We start from the raw sequence: 22485 nt of genomic DNA, 5'->3' as shown, positions 1-22485 counted from the left end.
TTGCTATACCTCTGAGTTTGCCAGACATCTGAGTGGGTACTCCAGTATATTAAGATCTCAGTTTTAAACTGCTCCACAGATTTAACTTGGAATATATTTCTTCAGTTCTTATCTTGAATTATAAAGACTACTGATGTGATTATAATTTAAGAACTTAATGTGAGAGTAGTACATGTTCCACATACTCCCTAGGCGCCACATCCTTTGGGAAATCACTACATTAACTTGGGTCTGTACAAAAAGAACTTATATCAAGACCAATTAAAGACACACATGCTTTACAGAAATCAATTTCTTCTGCTACCATATTTGAAAAGCCATGAACTCCCTAGACAGAAAGAACAAACTCATTCTACTCAGACCAACAACTGTACCACAAGTTTCTGTTACATGAAGTGAGGAAAAAGTATTTTTGGTTTTTTTTGTAGTGCTATTGCATAAAATTACTTGAATTTAAAATCAAAACACAAGCAAGTTTAAGCTATGAATAAACATTCTTCTGAGGAGCCACTTATGATTCTACTGTAAACAGTATCAAAGTTTAAACCATATTTAGTACACATCACTGTAACCAGAGGTTAGATCTTACCTCTTCCTGTATCCCACTGGTAGTAGTTAATTTACTTCCATCAGTTACTGTTATAATTATTGCTGGCTCCAGAAAAAAGGGGTTTCGACCCTAAGGGAAGAAAAAAGTTTTACTTAAAATGATGCAACAAACTCTGTTCGGTCATTAAATAGTCACTGATATTCACTAATAAAACAACAAAGCTTGAGGTATTTATTCTCGTGTACTGCATAGTACAGCACAATGGGTTTGAGCCTTTTTACAGTCAGACCATGGAAAGCTAGACACCTAGCATGTCTGCATTCCATGAATGCATAAAGAAACAGCAAAAATTGTTAAAATAGGACTTCAAGAATAATGCTTGCTGAAGTATTCTGACAAACCAGCATCTGTTTAGAGAAGCAACCATCTCAAAAGGTACTTCCAATACCCCCTATTCCAGGGCGGATTTCATGTGATTTAATTACTATGTGTACAAGTAAAGTATTCGCATACTATCTTGTGATCATGACCCCTGGGTTAAGATCTAACACTTTATGCATTAAGACTGATATAAATAGCACCAGTTCCATTCTGACCAAAGTTTGACATACATGCAAAAATCTACTCCAGAAACAAGTACTTGAAAAATAGATAAATTTTCTATATGTATCATTTAAGACACAAACATACAAGGCAAGATATTCTAGGATCCCAGCAAGACAGGGAGCTAGCCTAGCTGCAGCAAAAACTTGAGGTCAGTTATTGGTATTCCTTTATCTACTGCCAGTATTCTAGGAGCTTTCTGTGCCTTCTGAAAAAACACCAAAGTATTCCATGGACACATCACCTCCAAGGTAAGGTAACATTTCACTCTACCTAGTGTTAATAACAGACAGAATAAAAGTCACTAAGATTTTGTTTAGGAGGTCCTGTTCTCCTCTTGCTAATCTCAAGGCCTTGTTTTTCTTCCTCAGGAAGCAAATTGAAATGTAACTAAACCCACAGCCTAGTTCTGCTTATAAAGACACTATGTCATGAATGCTTGTGATTTACTCTAAAAACATGGAAAGAACAAACAGATTTAAAAAGATTTTAATTCCATTTTTAGAATCCACTAAACATACAATATCATCTGATTTTGTGCTTCAAACAAAACTATTATTCAACAATATGAAGTATATTTGATGAAGGGCATCGAGTTGGAATATTGTGGCAGCACTACATTTGTAGTAGTCAATATTTTCCTCAAACCTTAATGACAGAAAATTAAATATTTCTTTTCAAATAGCATACTACTACAAAAAAATAAGCAAAAATCAAATTAAAACAAATATCAATATCTCCATGAAAGCCAAGCCACTTCATAATTTAATTTAAACAATTACTGAGAAGAATTTAAGGACCCTCAAAACACTCAACTTTAATTAAAATAATTTCCTAAGAATATTTAGCCTTATTTTATTCTTAATAGTTATGATATGTTTTTGTGGCAACTAATAGTTTACCACAACTGCAAATCATCAGCTGGAAGCTAATTACATTGCACTGAAATAATACAGAAAGTGGAGTTTGTATCAGATATTTTTCTCATGAATACTGACTGTAAAAATACTTTAACACTACTGTTGTAAATTATGGAAAAAATAAATTGACAACTGATAAAAATAACCCTTTTAGAATGGCATAAGCAAGGCTAAATTAATATTCTGGTGCAATTTCAGATACCAGTATTAAAATTTTCATCTCTGACAATACCTTTTATCTGGATAAGGAATAAAAAAGTTTTTGAAGTTAACTTTACTTTGCCTCAATTTTTTCTCATCTAAAGTTTAAGCCTTAAACAGTCTGGTCCTAGAATGATTATGAAATTATAAGGAAATAAGAGTTGCTGTGCTTAAGCTCCCTATGAAACATGTCTGAGTGAGAAATGTCTTCATCCTCAGTCTAGTCTTTACAATTTCACAAGTATTTTACATATACAAAGGACAGTGTCACTAACATATTAAGAAACATGCTTTCAGGAAGATAATTAAAATATATCATGGAAGAATCTCAGTAAGAATGCCTATTATTGAGACCTATTTTTGACTAATAATTTCCATGTCATTAATTTTTAAAAGACCACTACTGACTCTTCTGACCCTGCTCCTCACCTTAGTTATATAAAGGCATTTGAAACTAGTATTAAGTCAAGTATTCCTCTAAGAAAACCCCCTCTTATTTATGCAAACTCAGCAGTCAGACATCATTAAATACCAGAAGACGTAGCAATTCTTTCAACTAAACTGCAGCACTTTTGTCAACAACTGGTTGAGAACTTCATTTCTATCTAATTAATCCAATTCTACAGTAGAAAAGTTACTTTCTAGTTTTCTTTCCCTAGAAATGCACTTTAAAAAAAACCAATTAGCATTTACACATCTTGAAATATCATTCTTCAAAATACTTAGCAACATCATTGATTGTCAATTCATAGGTAATTCAGTCCAGCCCAATTATTTTGGATATGCAGAGCAACAGTGAGTGACAGTGTACACTACCAGCTCTTTGGCAGCTTACAGATATGCTGCAATGCACTGTGGAAAGCATCTCAGGATAACAAGGTATAAATAATAAGATTGCTTACAACTTAGTCTAAAAACTAGCTAACCAGAATGAGGTTTTATTTATTTCAGAAGTAAGTTTTTTTAAACACACTGCTTTTCCTTCCGGAAGTTTGCAGCAGTGGAGGAAAAGAAAAAAGCACCTACAGTTTTAATGGCTGACCACCCTCTAACAAGAAGATTTTTTCATTCACCTACAGTCTGCATTTTCAAGGACAGATGTGTACCAAGACAACAGAAAGGCCCACAGACCTCTTTTGCAAGCAAAGTTACTTAAAACTCAGCATCAATACCCAGGAAAGCCTGCTTGGCTAAAAAGGAACAAGCAAGAGATTCAAAGCCTTAACATCAACTTACATTACACAACACTTCCATTTGAACAATTTGACAGCATCATGACTGCTCCAAAACACAAAACAACTGAGCTGCCTTTTCCTTGGTCTCCAGCTAAAGCAGTTCTGTGCTCAGATAATGCAAATACAGAACACCACTGAGCTCCACACCACTCAAAGAGTCACAATAGGAGGCATCCCACACCATCCCAGATTGCAAGATGCTCTAAGAGGGAGCCTCTCATCAAGCCAGGAGTGTATCAAATTATCAAGATACATTATTGCCTGGTTAAGGCTCTCACAACTAAGAATTCACTCCCACTGGCAAGTAAGCTTTGCATCAAATCTTAGAGTGACTGATTAACACACATTTTTTTCCTTCTTCCACGTGTACAGGTAAAGCAGTTCAAGAGCTACTGTTATCTTGACATATCCAAGTATACACAACTACAAATGCAGAAAGAGAAGATAAATTGAAGACTACTGTTATCTCAAAGCACACATGTAAATATTAATTTCAGAGTCAGAAGCATTGCAAAACTGAAGAAATGGATGAGGTAGAAATGCAACCAAAACACACCAAATCAGAGATGAAAAATGACACAATAAGCAACTACTACAAAAAAGTTTTTAGTAGTACAGAAATTTCATGCCCACGAAAGGCTGGAAGGTCAAAATAGACATGAACTGAAGTGCAGATTTTTTAAAAGAACGTATCATTAGGAATGGGAAAAGTGCATTTTGAGATCACAACAAATGTCTAAAAGGTATACTTTCACTTCAGTAAATCACAAAACTCTGCAAGCTGCATTGCACATCTACCTCCCATTATATTATCTCAGCAGAGCCTTTTCATTTCCAGAAGTATAAGCCCTAGATCTCAGTAAATTTAGACATCTGACCAGGAAAAACAAAACTGCTGTATCAATTTTTGAATTCAGTCTTGGGTTTTTCAAAATTTAGAAGGTCAAGAGTCTCACAAATGCTCATGAGAATCTGTGAGCAACCATTGTTCAAAAACAACAGCTTAAAATGAAATCAAAGTCAGAATGATAAAATTATTAGCTTTAAAGCTATTTTTAAACTGATAAACAGCTTTAAAAAATATCAAAACACTAAGCTCGAATTTCAAACTAAAACAGATGGTCCAAATCCATAATTATTTTCACTTCCTGTTTCTTAGAAACTTAGTTATGATTTAGCAAAATCATGAAATGTCTAAGACATGAACATTTTTTAGAGACTTTCCCCTTCATTTGCTCAAGGCAGAACACTATCAGTCAAGTACACAGAGGTATTTAACAACTCTTCTGATCATCAGTTACATAAGAACTGCAGCATCTTGTGCAACTTTTTACTTGTCCCACTCCCATTTTCAGCAGCTTTGGCCATTTTCACTTCTCCTCACAGAATTAATCAATGCAGTTGGCAAGTCCTATAGAACCAACTGTATTTTATGCTTTTGCACAATTGTTTCCCAAGTCATAAACACAGCTGAATACACAACACTATTTTAGCCAATTTATACCCAGCAATTAAGCTGTACAAAAATTACTTTGCCTTTAAGGATTTTGAAATATATGTAGATACATACCATAACCAAGCATATACATGTAATGCACTACAGTACTAGGGAACAAACATGCTTTCAACTTTGGCAGATCAGTAAATTCTTTCCTATTACTCAATAGGAAGCAAAATGTCTTTAAACTGAAGTTTTCCCAGATGAAGCTACTCTATCACCTAATTAATATTTAGCACAAACACATTAACACTTTGATCTATCAGAACACAAGGAAAAATATTCAGGGGCTGGGGAGTGCAAAAAGGGCAGTCCAATTCTACTACAACATTTGCTTTGATAAATCTGACTTCTCACAGGATATACCACAAGAGCATCGTAATTCTGTGGACAGACTGAAAAATACAGCACCTTTAAATTCCATCAGTGTTATCTAAATGACTGAAACTGCATGATAAACTTTTCAATTGTACTTATTTACTATGTCTGTTTCAGAACTGAAATTGATTCCTTGAAGTGGAAACACCTCAGTATCAGAGAAAGTCTGTGCTTTCAGCCTGAATGAGTAAGAGCTGATGAACATACAAACGCTGTTCAGGCTTAAGATCTAACATGATGGACTTCACACACAAAGAGAGCTGCTAACTCATCTGTCTTGCTGTCCATAAAGATTTCAATATGGCCCCTCCATACTCAATATACAACACAGTTTTGCAGTGGTAGCAGTTCTATATTAGAAGACCACCAGACATTCGTACAGCAGATATATTTCAAGATCACTCTCAGAAGTCACAGAAGAAAGTTCCGTGAGAGCTACACCAAGCAGTTAGAGTTTTACATATGGTAAGTGCTTTGAAATCTGTTAAGATTTCAAGCCATAAAAGAAATTCTAATACAAGCCAGAAATTTCTCTTGATACCTGATTAATGACAAAGGCAATACCACCAGTCACAGAGGAATCTTATGAAACAACCTAATAAAAGCCCCATTCCAGAAATTATACTATCTCCAAGAAAAGATGCCCAGTGTTTTTATGAAAGGGCTGCAGGACAGCAGGATGATTCTTGTTATTAGAGTCACACACACCTGCACATGGACAAGCATCCTCCGTCATAATACTGACATCTTTTAGCTCTCCCTGCAGTACCCAAGACAGGAGGTACACGTGCTCTGCCTTTCACTCATGCTAGGCAGTGGGAATACTACCTCACCAACAGACAGGTTTCAGAAAGAACACAGGAAAAGTCATCATCTTTTAAGTAAAAATTGAGAGATCACTTCACTACCACCAAAAGAAGTGAACTCTAAATCTCAAGGGGAAAACAACTACTATCAGAAAAGCAGGTGATAGTAACAGATTTTAGAAGACCCAAGTGTGGGTCTGTATATGTAACAATATACACACCCAGGGTGAGTAAAAAGATCACATCACTTCAACTAAGGGAGGAGGGAAAGAAACAGGTTTGACAAATACTTAAGGAGTCTTGACTGAGCCCAAGACAGTAACTACACTATGGAAACACCAACTCTCAACACCACTTATTCCCCCAAATTGCAACTCCCGGGGTTTTTGCTGTAGTTTCAGCTGCATAAAAGCAACATTTATATATTTAGCCAAAATAGCCTGTCAGAGAGTACCTCACCTATGTAAACTTGCATTTTACTTTGTAATTGAAACACCAGCCAGCAGAGGGAGCACAAGTTAATAAAATCTCTGCTCATATGAGGTTATTTGAGTAACAAGATAAACCTGAGGCGTATTCTATTTGCATACAACCTCAAAACACACAGGCACAGGTTAATTCCTCCATTCTAAAACTATATATCTAAAACCCCTAAATGTTCTTGTGTAAGTACAAATAAAAAGTAATCCATCACTGAACTCTAATTTCTTTATGTATGTTTAATCCAACAGTTGGTTCATGATTTCTAGACACCATGGAAGCACATACTATCATTCTACTTCTTCCTTTTTTTGCTGCAGACTGCCCATCTTTGGAAGGCTTAGCCACAAACGTTAAACTGTATTACAGACACATTCCCTTCACTTCTGAAGCTAACCTCCCCCTCCACCCCCAGTATTCTATCTCAAATTATTTTGTCTTTTGAAGAAGACCCTAAAAACAGAGTTTAAGAAGGCCCACTAGAATTTAACAACGTCTGAACCCATGCTTCCATTAACACACCATCTTGCTCTTCCCAAAAACTAAATGGAAAACACTTTTCAAGAAGTAATGATTTCTCCTGCACTCATTCATACTCTGTAAAATTGTTCCAATTTTTTTTACTTTCAGTAAGGATGACTACCAAAAAAATCTTTCTTCCATGAGACAAGCTATCCTCCTCCATAGACGGCAGCAAGGTTACTGTAGGCAAATTAATTTCCTATATTCTAAACAATTGTTTAGTTAACTACATAACAAATACCTAGGAGTTACTACAGTGCCCGAGACATGGGCTAGTCACAGTTTCTTAGCTGGAATATCTATGTAAGATTACAAGGCAGTTACATTGCTTCACTTTCATTCCTTACTGGCACTACAGATTAGCAGTAGATGAAATAATTTTTGTACACACGGTGTTGGTACATACCACTGTTTGGTGGTATGAAGCTTTCTGCATTTCATGAAAGCAGGAACAAATAAGGTTATAGACTTAAATAAAAAGAAATTCAAAGAAAAATCAGTTAGCAAAAGGGTTCCAAAGCAGAACAATTATAACAGCAAACTTTTCCTAAAGCTGAGCCAGAGATCAAAGTCCTCAGCACAGCAGTTACAGAACTAAGGGAGAATTCTTGAAACAACCATTATGTCATAACACAGGCTACCCAAGTTATGCCTAAGAAAAGGAAATTTAAGGTATTGAGGAAAATAAATGGGATGAAATCAAGTAATTTGCTCCTTGGTGTTTTGGACCTAAGCATTATCTCCAAAAATCTTTTTCAAAACAGCCACTTATTACTTCAATTGACTACTGAACCTCCAAACATGTCACCTTAAACTAGCCATGACCAGTCAAAGCTGTACAGCAAAAATCAAAGATCTAGTCAGATAACACTTCTAAAATTAGCAATGCTAGAGACAAAATAGCTATCTGAATTGCACAAGAGACATCAAACCCATTTTCAACAACAAAGTCACAGAAATATATCTAAGCATATCAGCTGCTTGCTTTGCTAAAGCTTGCAAGTTGGTGTTCTATAGGCAATGATTTCATTGCACATCAGTCCTGAAATACGCCACAAGGAAATTCACTGTGCTTAGTATCATTTTTATAGGCTCTCATAATTTTACACATTTGGAGTCTCCAAGTCTGGCACTGAATGAACTGCTTAAAGATTATTTAATTGTGCAACTTCAGTCATTTTGGAACTCTCTCAAAAAGTTTGTGCCAAGAACAAAACCAAAACTAACAGCAAGAAAACAAAACAGGCAACTCAAAGCAGCCTGAAAATGAGTTTCAATGCAAGAACAGATCATTTTGGAATACAGAATCTTCATATTGAATAATACACATGTGACAACCGAAGGCATGTGCTAAGGAAGCAGTTTGAGACTCTGTTCATGTTGAACAATAAAGGAGTGATGAATACATAGTAGTTTTTCTAAGACATCAAACATAAAATCTCAAGATACTTTCACGCCTTCATGTGCCTAAATCAGAGAGGTCCCAACATTATTAAGACACAGTTTCAAAAAATCACAGGTTAGTATATAGGTTTGTCCTGTTTCTTTCATTTAAGAACAGATTTAATTGAGTTTTAAATATCACATTATATAAGTGATAATTTCTTGATTACCTTCTAAGCACTCCAATTTAGATAAGGTCCTTAGTAAGTTCCAAACACAATTCAGTCCTTCAATCTTTCACAATTATGTTACAGTTAAAGTAAATATGCATAGAACAGATTTTATACATAATGAATTCCAGCAAGTAACTAAACAGTGACAAATCACATTGAAATGAAGAACAAAAGGCCACTAATATTTGAAACATTTAAGTCCTGGTGTGACAGATACATAGTCACAGAAGAGGAAAAACTAACTTTTTCTTAAATTAAATTAACTACACCTAAGCAGCAAAATCAACTGCAATCACAATTTATCTCATTTTTAAGGTAATGGAAATGACAAATCATAGAAAATATGTACTTTATCAGTTAGTTACAGATTAATAAATGCATCACTACTGAAATCATCTGAAATTGGACAATCAGCCAATAAGTCACAGGACTTTTCAAAGTTGAGTGAACATGGTAAATGTGAGCTGCTAAAAATAGGTTCTATTTGAGCCTTTATAAACTTTTTCTATGAAAAATGAAATAACACAACCCATACCAAACATAACTTTAAAGTCAGCTCCAAAGACTGAGTTTAAGATGATTTCAGTTATATTTCCTAAAAATATCTCTGAATGTTTTATTCCAAAAATAACTGACCTTGCCAGGCCCTGGATCAAGTCCCTAATTACAGCAGCCTTTCCGCTTCACAGCGGTGACTTGACATAGCTGGTTCTGGCTCAGTCAGTGCAATTCACAGTGCTAAGCCAGGCCTCTGCTCTCCATATGCTGGAGAAGGGTAACGAGTCCTACAGTTGCCAGCACACTAAGTGGAGGAAAATAAAAGCTAACAAAAAAATACATCATCAAGGAGAAAACAAATTTGTACACAAACATCTCCCCATATTTTAGGGAGTTAATAATCCAGAGAACTGACAAGCAGACTGAAAGTAGCTTGACCTGTGAACACAGCATTTCTTCAGAATAACTTCCCAAAGACTCCCCTACAAATCCTTCCTGGAGTTTATTACCACAACAGCAGGAGCAACTTAGCTGCTGTAAACCAATTTTGAACCACAACAGTTCAGTCCAGTTGATTAATTTCACTGATCAATCACTGATTTATTTTACTACATTAAGTCACAACTTGAAGCAAGGTTAGCACAACTATGAACCCATGAGAGACCACAAGTTCCAGAGCAGAGATCTAGGCTGAGTATGCCTTACAGGTAGACGCATACAACCAATTTGGCATTCTGGGATTCAAAGCTGGGAGGGCAGAACTGTTGCAAGAGATGGCCACTTTTTCACTCCTTCTATATACTGAGCATCAGAAAACTGTCAGTGCCCTACATGAGTCTAATGACACATTCTGCATTTGTTCAATGTAGCTAGACAAAATGCAGATAACTTATGAATGAACATGTTATGGCACTGCTTCTACAAAATCAAACTTGTTTGAACCATCTTCTTTCTGTTACTGGAACAGATTGATGAGATTGTTTTCATTGCAAAACAAGTACTTCATGTAACATTGCTTCAGATTCTTTATGAACTTACTGGGTTGGAACTAGACAAGTGATTTTAAAAACATTTCACTTTTGCTGAGCTTTGTTGTGCTGAGAGGGCTAAAGGGCAAACAGTTCCACCTTACTATGTGAAAAAACACTAACATTGCCTGCTGTAACTTTCACTAGAGGGTATTCTAAAACAAAACTAAGAAATTCAAAGATGGCATGTTTAAAGGTTATGGTCTAAAAGGTACAAGTTCAAAACAGTATGCTTAATTTCATCACATAGCAGATGAGAATGACTGATTTTTTACCAGCGCTTCACAGACAGATCTTGGACATCAGCAGGCATACAGGATCATGTTAAATCCATTGCTATTCCACAGAACACAGGAGACAGAGAAAGCCTCTCATTTCTGCCATTATTACGCTTAAACTTGTGATGGTGTTTACTACTGTATGAAATTCTCCTATTTGGTTTTCTTGGGGAAGAAGGGGAAAAAAGAGACCAGGAAAGCTACTCTGTAATTGCAAATCTCTGCCTCTACCAACATAAGCAGCAAACTGCAGGTGCAACTGTGCCAGCATGACAAAGCAGGATATGCTAACCTAAACTTTGGTTCCAAATTTGGAGGCACATGCAGCACAGGCCATTTCAGTGCAATGTGTTATGATCCCAAAATACCAAGACAAAAGCCATACTTCAAAGGATTTTGACTTCTGAGAGCAACAAAATCCAGTAACAATCATCAAATGCCTCTTGGGAAAACAAAACTGCTCAACAACTTAAAGAAAACAGAACATATCACTGCAAAAGCATAATGTAGTCCATGCTAGGGAACAGTACTTCCTTCATATGTGATGGTTGTGGTTTTATAAGCTCAGGAGATCCTAGACATGCATATACGCAGTCAGCTCTAAGTCATACATTCTAGGCTATCTTGTGCCTACAAGTATGATTAGACATTAAACCCTAGGCATGCTGTTAACTTGTAGTAGGAATACTACAGTATTTAAGGCATTTAAGCCATTATGGCAAAGCACCATGAACTCTACAGACCAATGGTAAGTTCTACTGCGGGAACAGATCAGCAATTCTGCTACTGTTGCTAAAAATTGGTCTAAACATATATTCAGGGAGAACTATAAAGTAACAGTCAACCTAAGATTGTATTGCTTGATGGTCATACATGGCATGACCAAAGCACTTGGAAAAACTCAAATTATTTAAAAACAATGCCATCATATGCAGGATACCTTCCAACTTCCAGCTCTGAGCACATTTTAAAGTTTCCAAAATATTCTTTAGCAGTTGAACTCCATCTGGACTTTAGTTTTTCCTCAAAAAATTTTAGTTATGCTTGTGTTCATATGCGAAACACACCACAGAATAAAAGGCTTTTACCAAGACCTCACACAGCCTGGTAAATCACCCAAACAGTGTTTCTTATGCTAATCTAAATCCAGGTAGCATCTTGTTCATCATTTTGAATGATAAATACCTATTCTAAATCCACTTGTATTAGATACATTACAGTTGACTTTTCTGTTTCAGAGCAACAAATAGCATGTGCTTTTGTTACATTAGATTCCTTTAAAAGTCAAACTCATAGCAGCAGAAATGCTGCTGAAAATGTGCACCCTAGTGAGATTTCTAAAAACTCATATAAAGCTTATATTGTTGAAAAGCACTTTCTATAGGCAGTATTAAAGCAATTTCACCTGAAAACAAATGCAAAAACACTTTGAAATATCAACTCTACCACTTTGAAATCCATTCATTTAAGTGTATTTTATCCTCTCAAACCTTATTCTATGCAATACTGCTAAAAGAACAGTAGGAGACTTTCATAATTTCACAGGTAACAGGCAACATGGGGTATCAGTAAATCAGTCTTCACAATTGAAAACATCCATCAGATTCCAGTTTTGGTACAGCTATGCTGGTCCTTTGCACGAGTATCAAAACATCATTGAAACATGTTTTACCTACCTCAGATTCAGTGCTTAGTCATAGAAATCTCACTACAAACTGCAAGTAACTGAAGTTGATGGTTCATTTCAACCATTTGTTTACAATTTCATCTATCATAACAGCTGCTACATTTTTAATATTTTCTGTTTCCACAGAAACGTCTATCAGTATTTAAACCTTCTATCAGCTACAACAAGCTGTACATTTGCTACCCTCAAAACTATTTGTTTAAATTGTGACTATTCATGTCCTGTTGAATAAGCCATAGTTAAAAGACCTAAGTGTATTTCATGAGGACAAAAAAAACCTGTTAGTAAAAGGCTTGCTATTTCAGACTACCTGAAATAATGGAAGACCTGAACTAGAGAAGATAAGTAAATTATATAAGTGTAAACCAGGCTAATGAAGTACAACATTTTGTGTTATGTGACAGTAAACTCTTAGTGAACTTGGTGTGTTTTAAGTGATTTCTTCCTGGAGACATCCAAATGCTGCATTACTTCCTAAGCTCCACATAAAAATGCAGGAGGTGAAAAGGATCACTATTTTTAGCAAATGCTAAAAGCTGACACCCTATTTAAAGGTTTATTCTTCTGCTATCATAATCATCATGAAGCATACTAAGGGTTTTGGGAAAACTATTATTGGATCCAAGCAGTATAATACTGAAATTATCAGTCTGAAAACACTGCCAAAGTTAAAGGAACAACCACCTTAAAACTTGTACTTTTAAAACCCATTTTTTCTTTGCAAAATACTCCAAAACAATTGGATCTAGCAACTCCTGAGTAAGACAAAATATTAATAAAACCCTACCACAGCATATCAGAAATAGCTTATGAAAAAATCTTCCAGGCTCTTGACAATTTAAGTGTGTTGACAGTGTCCTTTAAGATCTAAACACAAGACCTTGTGATCAGCTGATGACAAGGTAACTCAATCTTCATGAGCAACTAAACCAGCACTTATTTGCTTAAAAGAGAAGTACAATAAACTCATAATAAAAATCCAAACATTGAAGTCGCAAGAAAATATGAAGCAGATTTTCCCCAACTCCAGAACGACCATTCAGCCATCATTCTTGTTCAGAAGGTCAGCTGATGGAGAACTCTGGTCAACTTTAAAAGAAACAGAGTATAGTGAGTCACTCTGCCATTTAAACAAGCACTCCACACTTAGCAGTGGTACAAGATATCACACTGGTGGAGACATAACCAGACAATCCCATCAGGCTTGTATCATGTCTTGTCATTTGCATGTGTAAGAAAAGTCTGGTTTACAATTCATTTTTGTGTAACAAGTGGATCTTGGCAAATATCTTAGAGGTTTGTCAATATACGAAAATACAAGCATGACAGTCAAAAGATTTTTAGCAAGAGAAATTTCCCACAGAAGATTAATAAGTCTGGATTTTATTACATCATATAATATCACACCTAAGATGGTCTATATGTTGCTCTTTTTTTTGCAAAGCTGTATTCTCTTACTCTGACATACTTAGTCTTCAAATACCTGCCTGCTAAACTTCAGTTAACTACGGTTTTATAGCCCTATTTGCAGCTGCTTTAAAAAAAGTTAATCAGCAATTTATGTTCTGAGTGAAAACTATCTCAAATGCAATTGAGCATTCTGACTTCTATTTTCCTGGAGTTTTAAGTTTCTCATACTACGTATGGTTAAACACACATTTGTCTGGAATAAATTTTAGGTGGTAGTCAAGAATAACAGGAAGATGATAGGCTATCAAGACATAGTTTTAAAGACCAATGTGAAGTTGAGGACAATTAGCTGCCCTAGATCTCATCCTGCAAACACTGAAGGATCAGTTAAATGTTGTGGATTTTTTTTTTAATTGCCGTTTTGGTTAGAATAGTCAAAATGGCAATCTTTGACTACAGCAGCAGATGACCTGCCACTTGCAATATGCATATACCTATATACACATACATATATATCTACGTAACATGTCTATTTTTGCAGACACTAAAAAGAGTTAGAATTTGTATTAAGTCACCTGTCTGCACATGTGAATACCTCTTCAACAGCCAGCTCCACACGTGGAATGGAGCAAAAACATGCATAAGTGAGGGTGGGTTCAATCCCAGAGAGAACTACAACCAGAACCAATCAGACAAGGAAAAAGTCACTGCTTCACAGGCAAAACAGCAACTATTGCAGTAACAAACACTACTAGTGAGTCAAAACAGCCATGACAACTCAACTGCCCACTTGAGTAGCTGAGCACAGCTGGTTCACCGAGATCAAATGATTTGGCATGGGTTTAACTAGAATATTTATCAGCAGCAATGGGAAAGAGCAAATATTTTGTGTATGGGCCTACAGGGGCTAAGTGTTCAAAAAAAGATTCATATAGCTGCTGTACCTAAACAAAAACACCAGAAAAATGGGAAAATTGCACACAGACATATGAGGACAGAAGGTGGCCATAGGAAAAGAAGAAGGGGGACTTATATTCACAACCATATTCCCATGTTGAAGAGGAAGTTAAAGAGTACTCCAAGAGGAGTACTAAGTACTAATCCTCAGAGAGTGGACACAATTACACAAGAGTAACAAAGAAAAAGGGGAGATTCAAGTTAGTATCCCCCAGATGAAAAGTACATTATATATTTTGCCCAACACTAGTAGCATCTTTCAAGTGAAACAAATCCAGGCTTTGAGCCAGCACCAGAAAGAATTCTGTACGAGTCCTAATGCACACGATAAACCTACAACATCCGTATTTTAGTACCTCATACTAATGAGCATGAAAGTGCTGGCCCACGCCAAAAAACACTTGCTTTAAAGGGATAGTTGCAATAGAGAGATTGAAAAAGCACAGCTTCTCAAGGCTCTGATACAACAGGCAGGTTTATAAAAATAGACGTATGCTGAAAAATGTTGTGGTAAACTCAATGGAAAGGAAGTGTCTTGAAAGAGTCGTGCTCATTTCTTTTGGACATATGGTGTTGTTAGAAAAAGGGCTCATCTCCCAAACTCTTCTGCACTGTATAGAGAAAGCAAAGTTTTCATAACCCTATCAGGCTCACCAGCTAAGGTACTGAACACAGGCTTGACCACAAATAGAAAAATTTGAACTGAAAAGGTCAACTTGGAGGCTACAGCACAACTTAAACTGAGAAACTACTGAAATTAAAGAACAAAAAAAAGTAAGTTGGGTACCAAACTATACTCACTGACCACATTTCTTCAAGCTCGCTGCGCTCTGCTTACTTTTGAAGAAGCCTCCCCTACTGAATATTCCATGAAGATGCCACTTTGGACAACTAGCTAATTGCTGTCTCTGGGAAGTTAGTGTTTTTTAAGATTTTTCCCACCTAGTAACAGTCAACCTACCTGCCCATAGTTGTCTATGCCAGTTACTAATCTATTTAAGTTTAATAAATCAAAAGCTGTCCTTAGGGACTGGCCAAGAGTCGTAAGTCCTTCAGCCTGAAGATTTTTCAGCTCATTCATAAATGTAGCATGGTTTTCCTTCCAGCCAGCCTGCAAAAAGAAACGTGAGAAGATTTATTCTGCAGATACAAGATTTCCTTTCCTGTTAAGCTTGACAAAGAGCTTTCCCTGCTGCATGCAGCTCACTACATATGCTAACAAAACACCCCAAAAGTTAGCAGCATTTGATGTTGCTCCAAAAAGCCCGAAATTACATACTTAATCCTTAGAACTCCCCATCTCCCGAAGGAGCATTTTAGCTTTCTTCCAAGGGACAAATTTCTTTGAAGACACCGGTGCCCAAACCTTAGAGCTATTTACATCACCCTCCCAGAGCCCTGCTCAGATGGAAGCCAACTGCGCTGTGAAGCGATCTCCAACAGGTTCACCGTCCTGTGTCATATGGACCCACCGCCCCCTTCCCCCGAACGGTGCGTGTCCCCCACCCCCCCCCCCCCCCACCCGCCGCCGCGGCGGGGCCAGGGAAGTGCCGTCCCCTTCCGAGTCCGGGGCTCTCCCAGGCTGAAGTCGGTCCTTCCCCCGCCCGGCTCGCCCCTTCCAAGCCGAACTCTCCTTGGAGTTGCTGTCACTTCTCCCAACTTGAATAAATATCCCCCACAGTTCATTGCTGCTCGCACACACCGCACAGGGGAAAAGCGTCGGCCATGTTGATGTCAGCGCCGCCGCCGGAGCCCGTGTGTGCCGCGCTCCCCCGGACCGCCGGCAGCCGGGGCGACGCGGGCGGGGGGCGGACGGGCCGGAAGGAGGCCGGGGGGGGAGGGGAGGGAAGGGGTGAGCGGGGGTTACCTTGATAGCGTAGGGCGGCTCCTCGAAAGTGACCAGCATGTACCTGTCTCCCCTGCTGGCTGGGTCCCGTGCTCGGAGCTGCAGCGCGGGGGACAAAGCAGAGGGTGAGCCGAGAGGCGGCGCCGCCGCCGCCGCCGGAGCCCCCCGGCTCAACCCGGCCCTCCCCTCCCCTCCCTCCCCGAACACACACACGCACTCTCTCGCTCTCTCCCGCCCGCCCTCGCCCCGCGCCCCCGGCCCAGGCAGCCCCCCGCTCCCTGCCGCCCCCTCCCCTCCCCGCACAGTCACTCTCGCTGGTTTTCTCTCGCCTCCTCTCGCAAGGCAGAGCCCGGTACCTTCATGAAAGTCTCTACAGCGCCTTTGGCTATGTCCAGATAGGTGGTGCCCAGATGGGTGCGCTGGTTCATGGAGGCGGACGTGTCTATCAGGAAGAGTAAGATGGGCATAGTGCGGAAGGGCCGGCGGCCGGACGGCTACATGGACAGCGGGCGGGGGCTGAGGGGAGAACTGTGGGAGGGAGGTGAGGGGAAGGGGGGGAGAGAGAGAAGACGGGGGACGGGAGAGGAGTAAGTGGCTGTGAGTGCTGTGCACGGGGAAGGGCGCCTCCCCGCTGCCCCTCTGCCGAGGCGGGGGGGAAGGGGGGGGCAGCCCTGTCTGCCCTGCCCTCCTTTGTGTGAGGGGCCTGCTCAGCCCAACACAGGCTGGTTTATGAGGGAGAGGCGGATAGGGCTGCGCTGCTGGCTAACCTTCCCCCCACCACCACCTTCCTCCTCCGCCGCCCGCCCTCCCCTCCCCCTGTTGATGTTACTCAGAAGTTTCAGGCGGAGCAGCAGCAGCCCCACCACCCCGGCACTTTCTCGCTCTGACTGAGGCGCTTCCTCGCTCGCCGCCCGCTTTTAAGGTAGCCTGGGTAGGTCGGCCCCGCCCCTCAAGGACACGTCCCTGTCCCACGTGACTGCCTCCCGGCTCCACCATAGGACCCCGGTAGCCGCTCATTAGCATATTCAAATCACGGGGCGGGCGCCGGGGGCGCGCAGGCGCAGCCGCGGGCGGGGGGGCGGCCGGCCGGGGGACACGGGGCCGGGCGGGGAGCGCCGGTGCTCGCTTGGACGGGTCCCGTGGATGCGCTCCAGGCGCCGGGGATGCGGAGGGGGAGCGCGGGAGGGATGGACGGGGAGAGGGATCTATCGCCGCCGCCCCTCTCGCTGAGCTATTTCGAGGGCTGCGCGGTGAGGCGTTCCTCGGGGGTAGAACGCTGCCCGAGCCGCCCGCTCGGAGAGGGCGGGGGGGTGGCCCCCGGGGAGCGCCGGGCCGGGGCGGTAACTCCGGCGCTGGCGGCTTGTCGCCGCCGGGAGAGGTGGGTGAGTCACGGGGGCGGGAAGGAAGGAGGGAGGGAAGAGGGCGGGCGCTACTCCCGCCCCGTCTCCGGGCGCCGCCGCTCTCCTTGAGGCTGCGGGGAGATGCCTGCAGCGGATCCTGTGCCCTGGCCGGGACCAGGGGAGTGCTTTAGGGGCTCTGGGCGAGCTGTGCTGCAGCCAGGTACCAGCGCAGCCCCTCCGGCCCGGGGAGTGTGCGGAGAGCCCCGCGAGCCCCGGTGCCGAGGGAGCGGGGGGTTCGCTCCTCAAGGGAACTTCGGCTCCCGGCAGGCAGCACAGGGATCGCCTGTCGTGTCCGCTGAGTTTAGGATGGAGAAGACGGTCCGGTACCATTTTGGTGATGAATTCCCAGAGACATGGTCTGGCCTTTCACTCGACCCTTAGGAAAAAGAAAATTGGCTAGCCTTAGCTGTGACCTTTTTCCTTCCATATGAGCAGTGATTGACACTAAGGTTTCTTTCATCTATGCTAAGACACTCCAAATTTACTTCTTATAAATCTTCTAATTATGGAGTGTTCCTAACAAATTAATGACAAAGATCTCTGTTGTCAGGGTCTTGGCGATTTGTTAGGGTTTGGGATTTTTTTTTTTCGCCAGCAATTGAGTCTGCTGTTTGTGCTCACAGCCTTTGAGCAGTAACTCCAGAGCCATTTCTTAGCATAATCTGTACAGGAGAATGCTCTGCTTTCTATCTTGCAGATTTTTTTTTCTCCCTGATCCTGCTGATGTGCTCCCACAGCTACTACTCAGGAAGGTTTAAAGCCGCTGTGTTCCTTCCTTCTCCCAAGATAAAATTGGCAGTGTTCTGGCTTGATTCATCTTGGTCTTCCAGGCAAGATTTGTGTCTTGTTAGGCAAGACCTTGGTTGGGCTTTTTTATTTATTTTTTTTTATTTTTTTTAAGACTAATGGAAGGCTAGCATTTCTAGGAAGAGAGAGGGGTAGAATCACATTTCCATTGCAAATTGGTATGCATTCTTATGCCTTTGAGCAGCTTATTTTTGCTTTTCTGTTCATGCTCTACCTGTGACCTATGCCATCTTTTCTTAGGCTTTGGGGTGAAATCAAGGACACATTCTTTCAGCCCAGTTTATCATTCAAGGCCATTAAAGTATCTCCAATCTTAAGGACCCTGTGGGAGCTGAGAAGGGATTTTTTGAGTTGGTGCAGACCAAAATGCAGCAACTTTCGAAGTAACTTCTTTTACTATGATTATTTCTCACTCTGGATTGTGCTGCTGGTGGTGAAAGTGGCCAAGCTCACTTGCACCCAGTGGCACTTGAGCGGCTTGTATCTTTCCACTTCAGTATTAGAGTTCTAGCAGTGATGCTTGGTCTCATAACCTGCAGCAAGGCTGTTCAGTGACAGGTTCTACTGTTTAATCTGAATCCCACCTGTCAGAGGGATAAAACCAGCAAGTGCCACAGAGGTCACATTGCTGGGTTACCCTGGAATCCAGCTGCCTGCCAGTCCCTGTTTCACAGTAAAGCATTCAGACTAGCAGAGAGGCTTGGTTCACGGTCATTTTCTCTTCACAGAGGTATTTTGGGACACCTTATGTCCCCTCAGGTCCCCAAAGAAAGCTAAAGGTATCTTCTGCAGCTCCTAAGGTCAGTGAGAGTGGCTGCTGGAAGAATTGTAGTTGTCTCCCTAAGTTGGGGAGATTCAAGTTGTAGGCTGTGGTGCTGCTTTAGCAAGTCATGCCTTGGGATTAGTAATTACATTTGGGAGTAACATCAACTGAGTGTATGATGAAGCCTTTAACTGGCTTCCTTTTAAATTTCAGAGATAGGCACATTGTTCAGACATGCCATATTTTATTTGTTTGTGTGTTGCTGATATTTCATTGACCATCCTAATAAAACTGTCATCACTTTTATGTGTTAAACATCATGCATCTTTTTGGGGAACATCTGAAAAATGGGAAATTTCTGGAGTGCTTCCTTCTTCAAAGTGCCAGAAAAGAGGCATTTTAGAGTCCTTGCCATACCAAAAAAAAAATATAATGGTGAAAGGCAGCCTGGGCCATGAAGACTGCATAAATCCTGGAAGGCCATTTGGAATTTTTATGTTTTGTTGCCAGTAAATGAAAAGAGATCAGGGAAAAAGCCATGTTCATTCATGGTGGTAGAATCAGTTAAAAACCAGCATGGATTGTGAATCAACTTTGAAAATTGCAAGCTGTAGGCATGCTGTAACTGTCTTGCAAAAGGAAGGTGAGACTGAAGCAGCTGGCCACACTCTACCCCTAGTTCCCTCAGCACTGGTAATTAATTATCACCGATGGAAGAATCCCACAGACAAAACTTATACACTGTTCCAATGAGACTTATACAAGGAAGCTAATTTACTCTGTATGCTTTTTGCTATTATCTTTGAGGCCATTTGGAGCATTCAATCCTTCTCAATCCTATGCATTTTATATGAGATCCATATTAGATCTGCTATAGGGCAGAATCACGGCTGGGTGTGTGTGGTAGGTATGAGTACTTTGCTGCTGGGAGCAGGCCAATTTGACTAATATTGAGAAAGATTCTTTCAAAGACAAGTAATCAGCCCAAGCCATAAGTGTGCATCAGCCTCTTGATGTGAGAGTCATAATGGCTGGTACTGCCATCAGAGTCGCATTTATAAATCTGTGTGGGAGACTGGCTGCAAAGGAACAAACCCCAGTGATATTAGTGCTTATGCTTATTACTGGCAGAGCTGACACAGTTGAGCAGGGAGAGAGACTGAGGCTGCCACCAAAAACAGATAAATCTTCCTTTAATATTGTAGGCAAAGTGACACCCCATGCACAGCCCAAATGAGCTAGTTCTGCCTTTTCTCCTGAGTTAAGATGGATGATTTCAGCAAGCTTCTGGCTGGATGAATCTCTCTTCCGGCTGTCCTCATGATGCAAAACATTCCACCTGCTTTCATACAGGTTTGTATTTCTTGTACATCCATGAGGAAGCATGAATGTATATGTATGCCTAAGAATATTTGTTTTCTTATCTTCAGAGAATAGATGTTGTCCATCTGTGGACAAATAAGGTCGTATTGAAGGTGCATATTTACTTTACTTTTGAATGCTAAGTCAATAAACTTTTTAATTGTCTTTCTCCTCAATATGGAATTATTTTCACAAAGAAAATTTCCACATCTTAGTTCAGGTCCTAATGATAACAGGGAAATTTTTCCAAGCTTCCTTTAGAATGGAGTTCTGTAGCCTTTTAGATTGTCATTATTAAGTGCTTTCCCCCCCATTTAACAGTAACGTTTTCCATTCCCTAATTTAATTATACTTCATATCATTAAAACATATCTCTTTATACAGCATTCTGAGTTTCAATTTATCTTTTAATACTTGTATCCTCTTTTCCTTTGTCTTCCTTTAGACATGTTCTGTGCATTCATCTCACTTGCTTTTTGCTACAAATAAAATTTTACTGTTTACTTGTCTTGCATACATGGCAGCATATATTGTGGAGGGGTTTTGGTTTGTCCTGTTGGGTTTATTTTTAATAGTTTCAATGCAGCAGGATTTGAAGGTAATTTTTTTTTCCTCTTCCTGAAATTCTTACCAAAGATAAACTCATTTAATCTTATACTTCAGGCAGCCTAGGTAAACAGAAAACTTTTTTTATGTGTATTCTAGGACTTGAATGAGGATGCCTATTTTTCCAAGATTGCAGCGGCGGCTGCCTCCCTTTGAAACTAGCACCTTTTAGAAGCCTGTACTTTGGGTTCCCTTGCACCAGAACACAGTGAAACTACATCTCTCTGCAGAACAATGACCTCTAAAAGAAGTGCCATTCTGGCTTCTCTTGGCCCATCTTCAAAGACAGCCTCTTTTTCATTGTCCATCCATTAGGAAACCCAGAGGATAGGCTTTGAAGCTTCCTAGGGATTTTTTGTATTCCCCACCACCCCTCCAGTCATCCAAATCCCTTGCTGTTTCCCAGCTTGGGAGTTGGAACCCCTGTGAAGAACAGTTAATCTGGGAATGCAAGGAAATGGGTACATCAGGAGTTTGATAGAGCTTGTTTTCTAACTGTGCAGACTGAATGTGGGTACTGGGAGACTTGAGTTCATGAGTATTTGTGAAGTACTTAAGTACTTCCAAATGAAGTTATGATGGAAGTTCACAGTGAGATTATTTTCAGAGAAAAAACCTGATTGCTGTGACAGCAGAATTCAGTCAGTTAATGATGGAGAGTTTGCAAAGCACCTGAATAGAAGATAAGGAAGCTTTTGTCATTAAGTGAACTGTGTTAGCTACATGCTTTTTCTTTACTATTACTTGTCATTGCTACTATTACTGGTCATCGATTGAAAGGTCTAGACTATGCACTGTCTTCATATGTATTTAACAGTATTTAACAGAGCAAAACCTCTCCTATTTGGTATCATGGAGGAGTAGTAAATATAGTATGGAAAAATCTACTTAAACTTTTCAAAATTACAGTTGCAGTAAGGTAGCACACATGAGAATTCAAATAGATTTACAGTTCTTATTTATCATTCCTGATGTGTTACATTGCTCCTTTCACTTAGGGTTCTGGTCAAGAGCAAAACCCTGTCTCAGCTCTG

General features: G+C 40.2%; 1 protein-coding gene across 3 annotated transcripts in view; it reads right to left on the bottom strand.

Moving 5' to 3' along the window:
* The window catches only part of INTS6 (integrator complex subunit 6), a 37858-nt gene extending 20584 nt beyond the window's left edge, over positions 1-17274 (bottom strand). For 2 of the 3 annotated variants that reach the window (XM_062487666.1, XM_062487668.1), the window contains exons 1-4: positions 16870-17274; positions 16535-16612; positions 15629-15778; positions 590-679 (exon numbers count right to left, since the gene is read on the bottom strand). In XM_062487666.1, the coding sequence (XP_062343650.1) occupies positions 590-679; positions 15629-15778; positions 16535-16612; positions 16870-16980 (429 nt within the window). In that variant the 5' untranslated portion in view covers positions 16981-17274. The remainder of the gene's footprint in view (positions 1-589; positions 680-15628; positions 15779-16534; positions 16613-16869) is intronic. The other variant, XM_062487667.1, reaches the window with a different exon arrangement.
* Positions 17275-22485: the final 5211 nt, after the last annotated feature.

The sequence above is a fragment of the Cinclus cinclus genome, chromosome 2 (assembly GCF_963662255.1).
Source record: "Cinclus cinclus chromosome 2, bCinCin1.1, whole genome shotgun sequence".
NCBI classification, from domain to species: Eukaryota; Metazoa; Chordata; class Aves; order Passeriformes; family Cinclidae; genus Cinclus; species Cinclus cinclus.
This window is presented reverse-complemented; position numbering and strand designations above follow the sequence as displayed.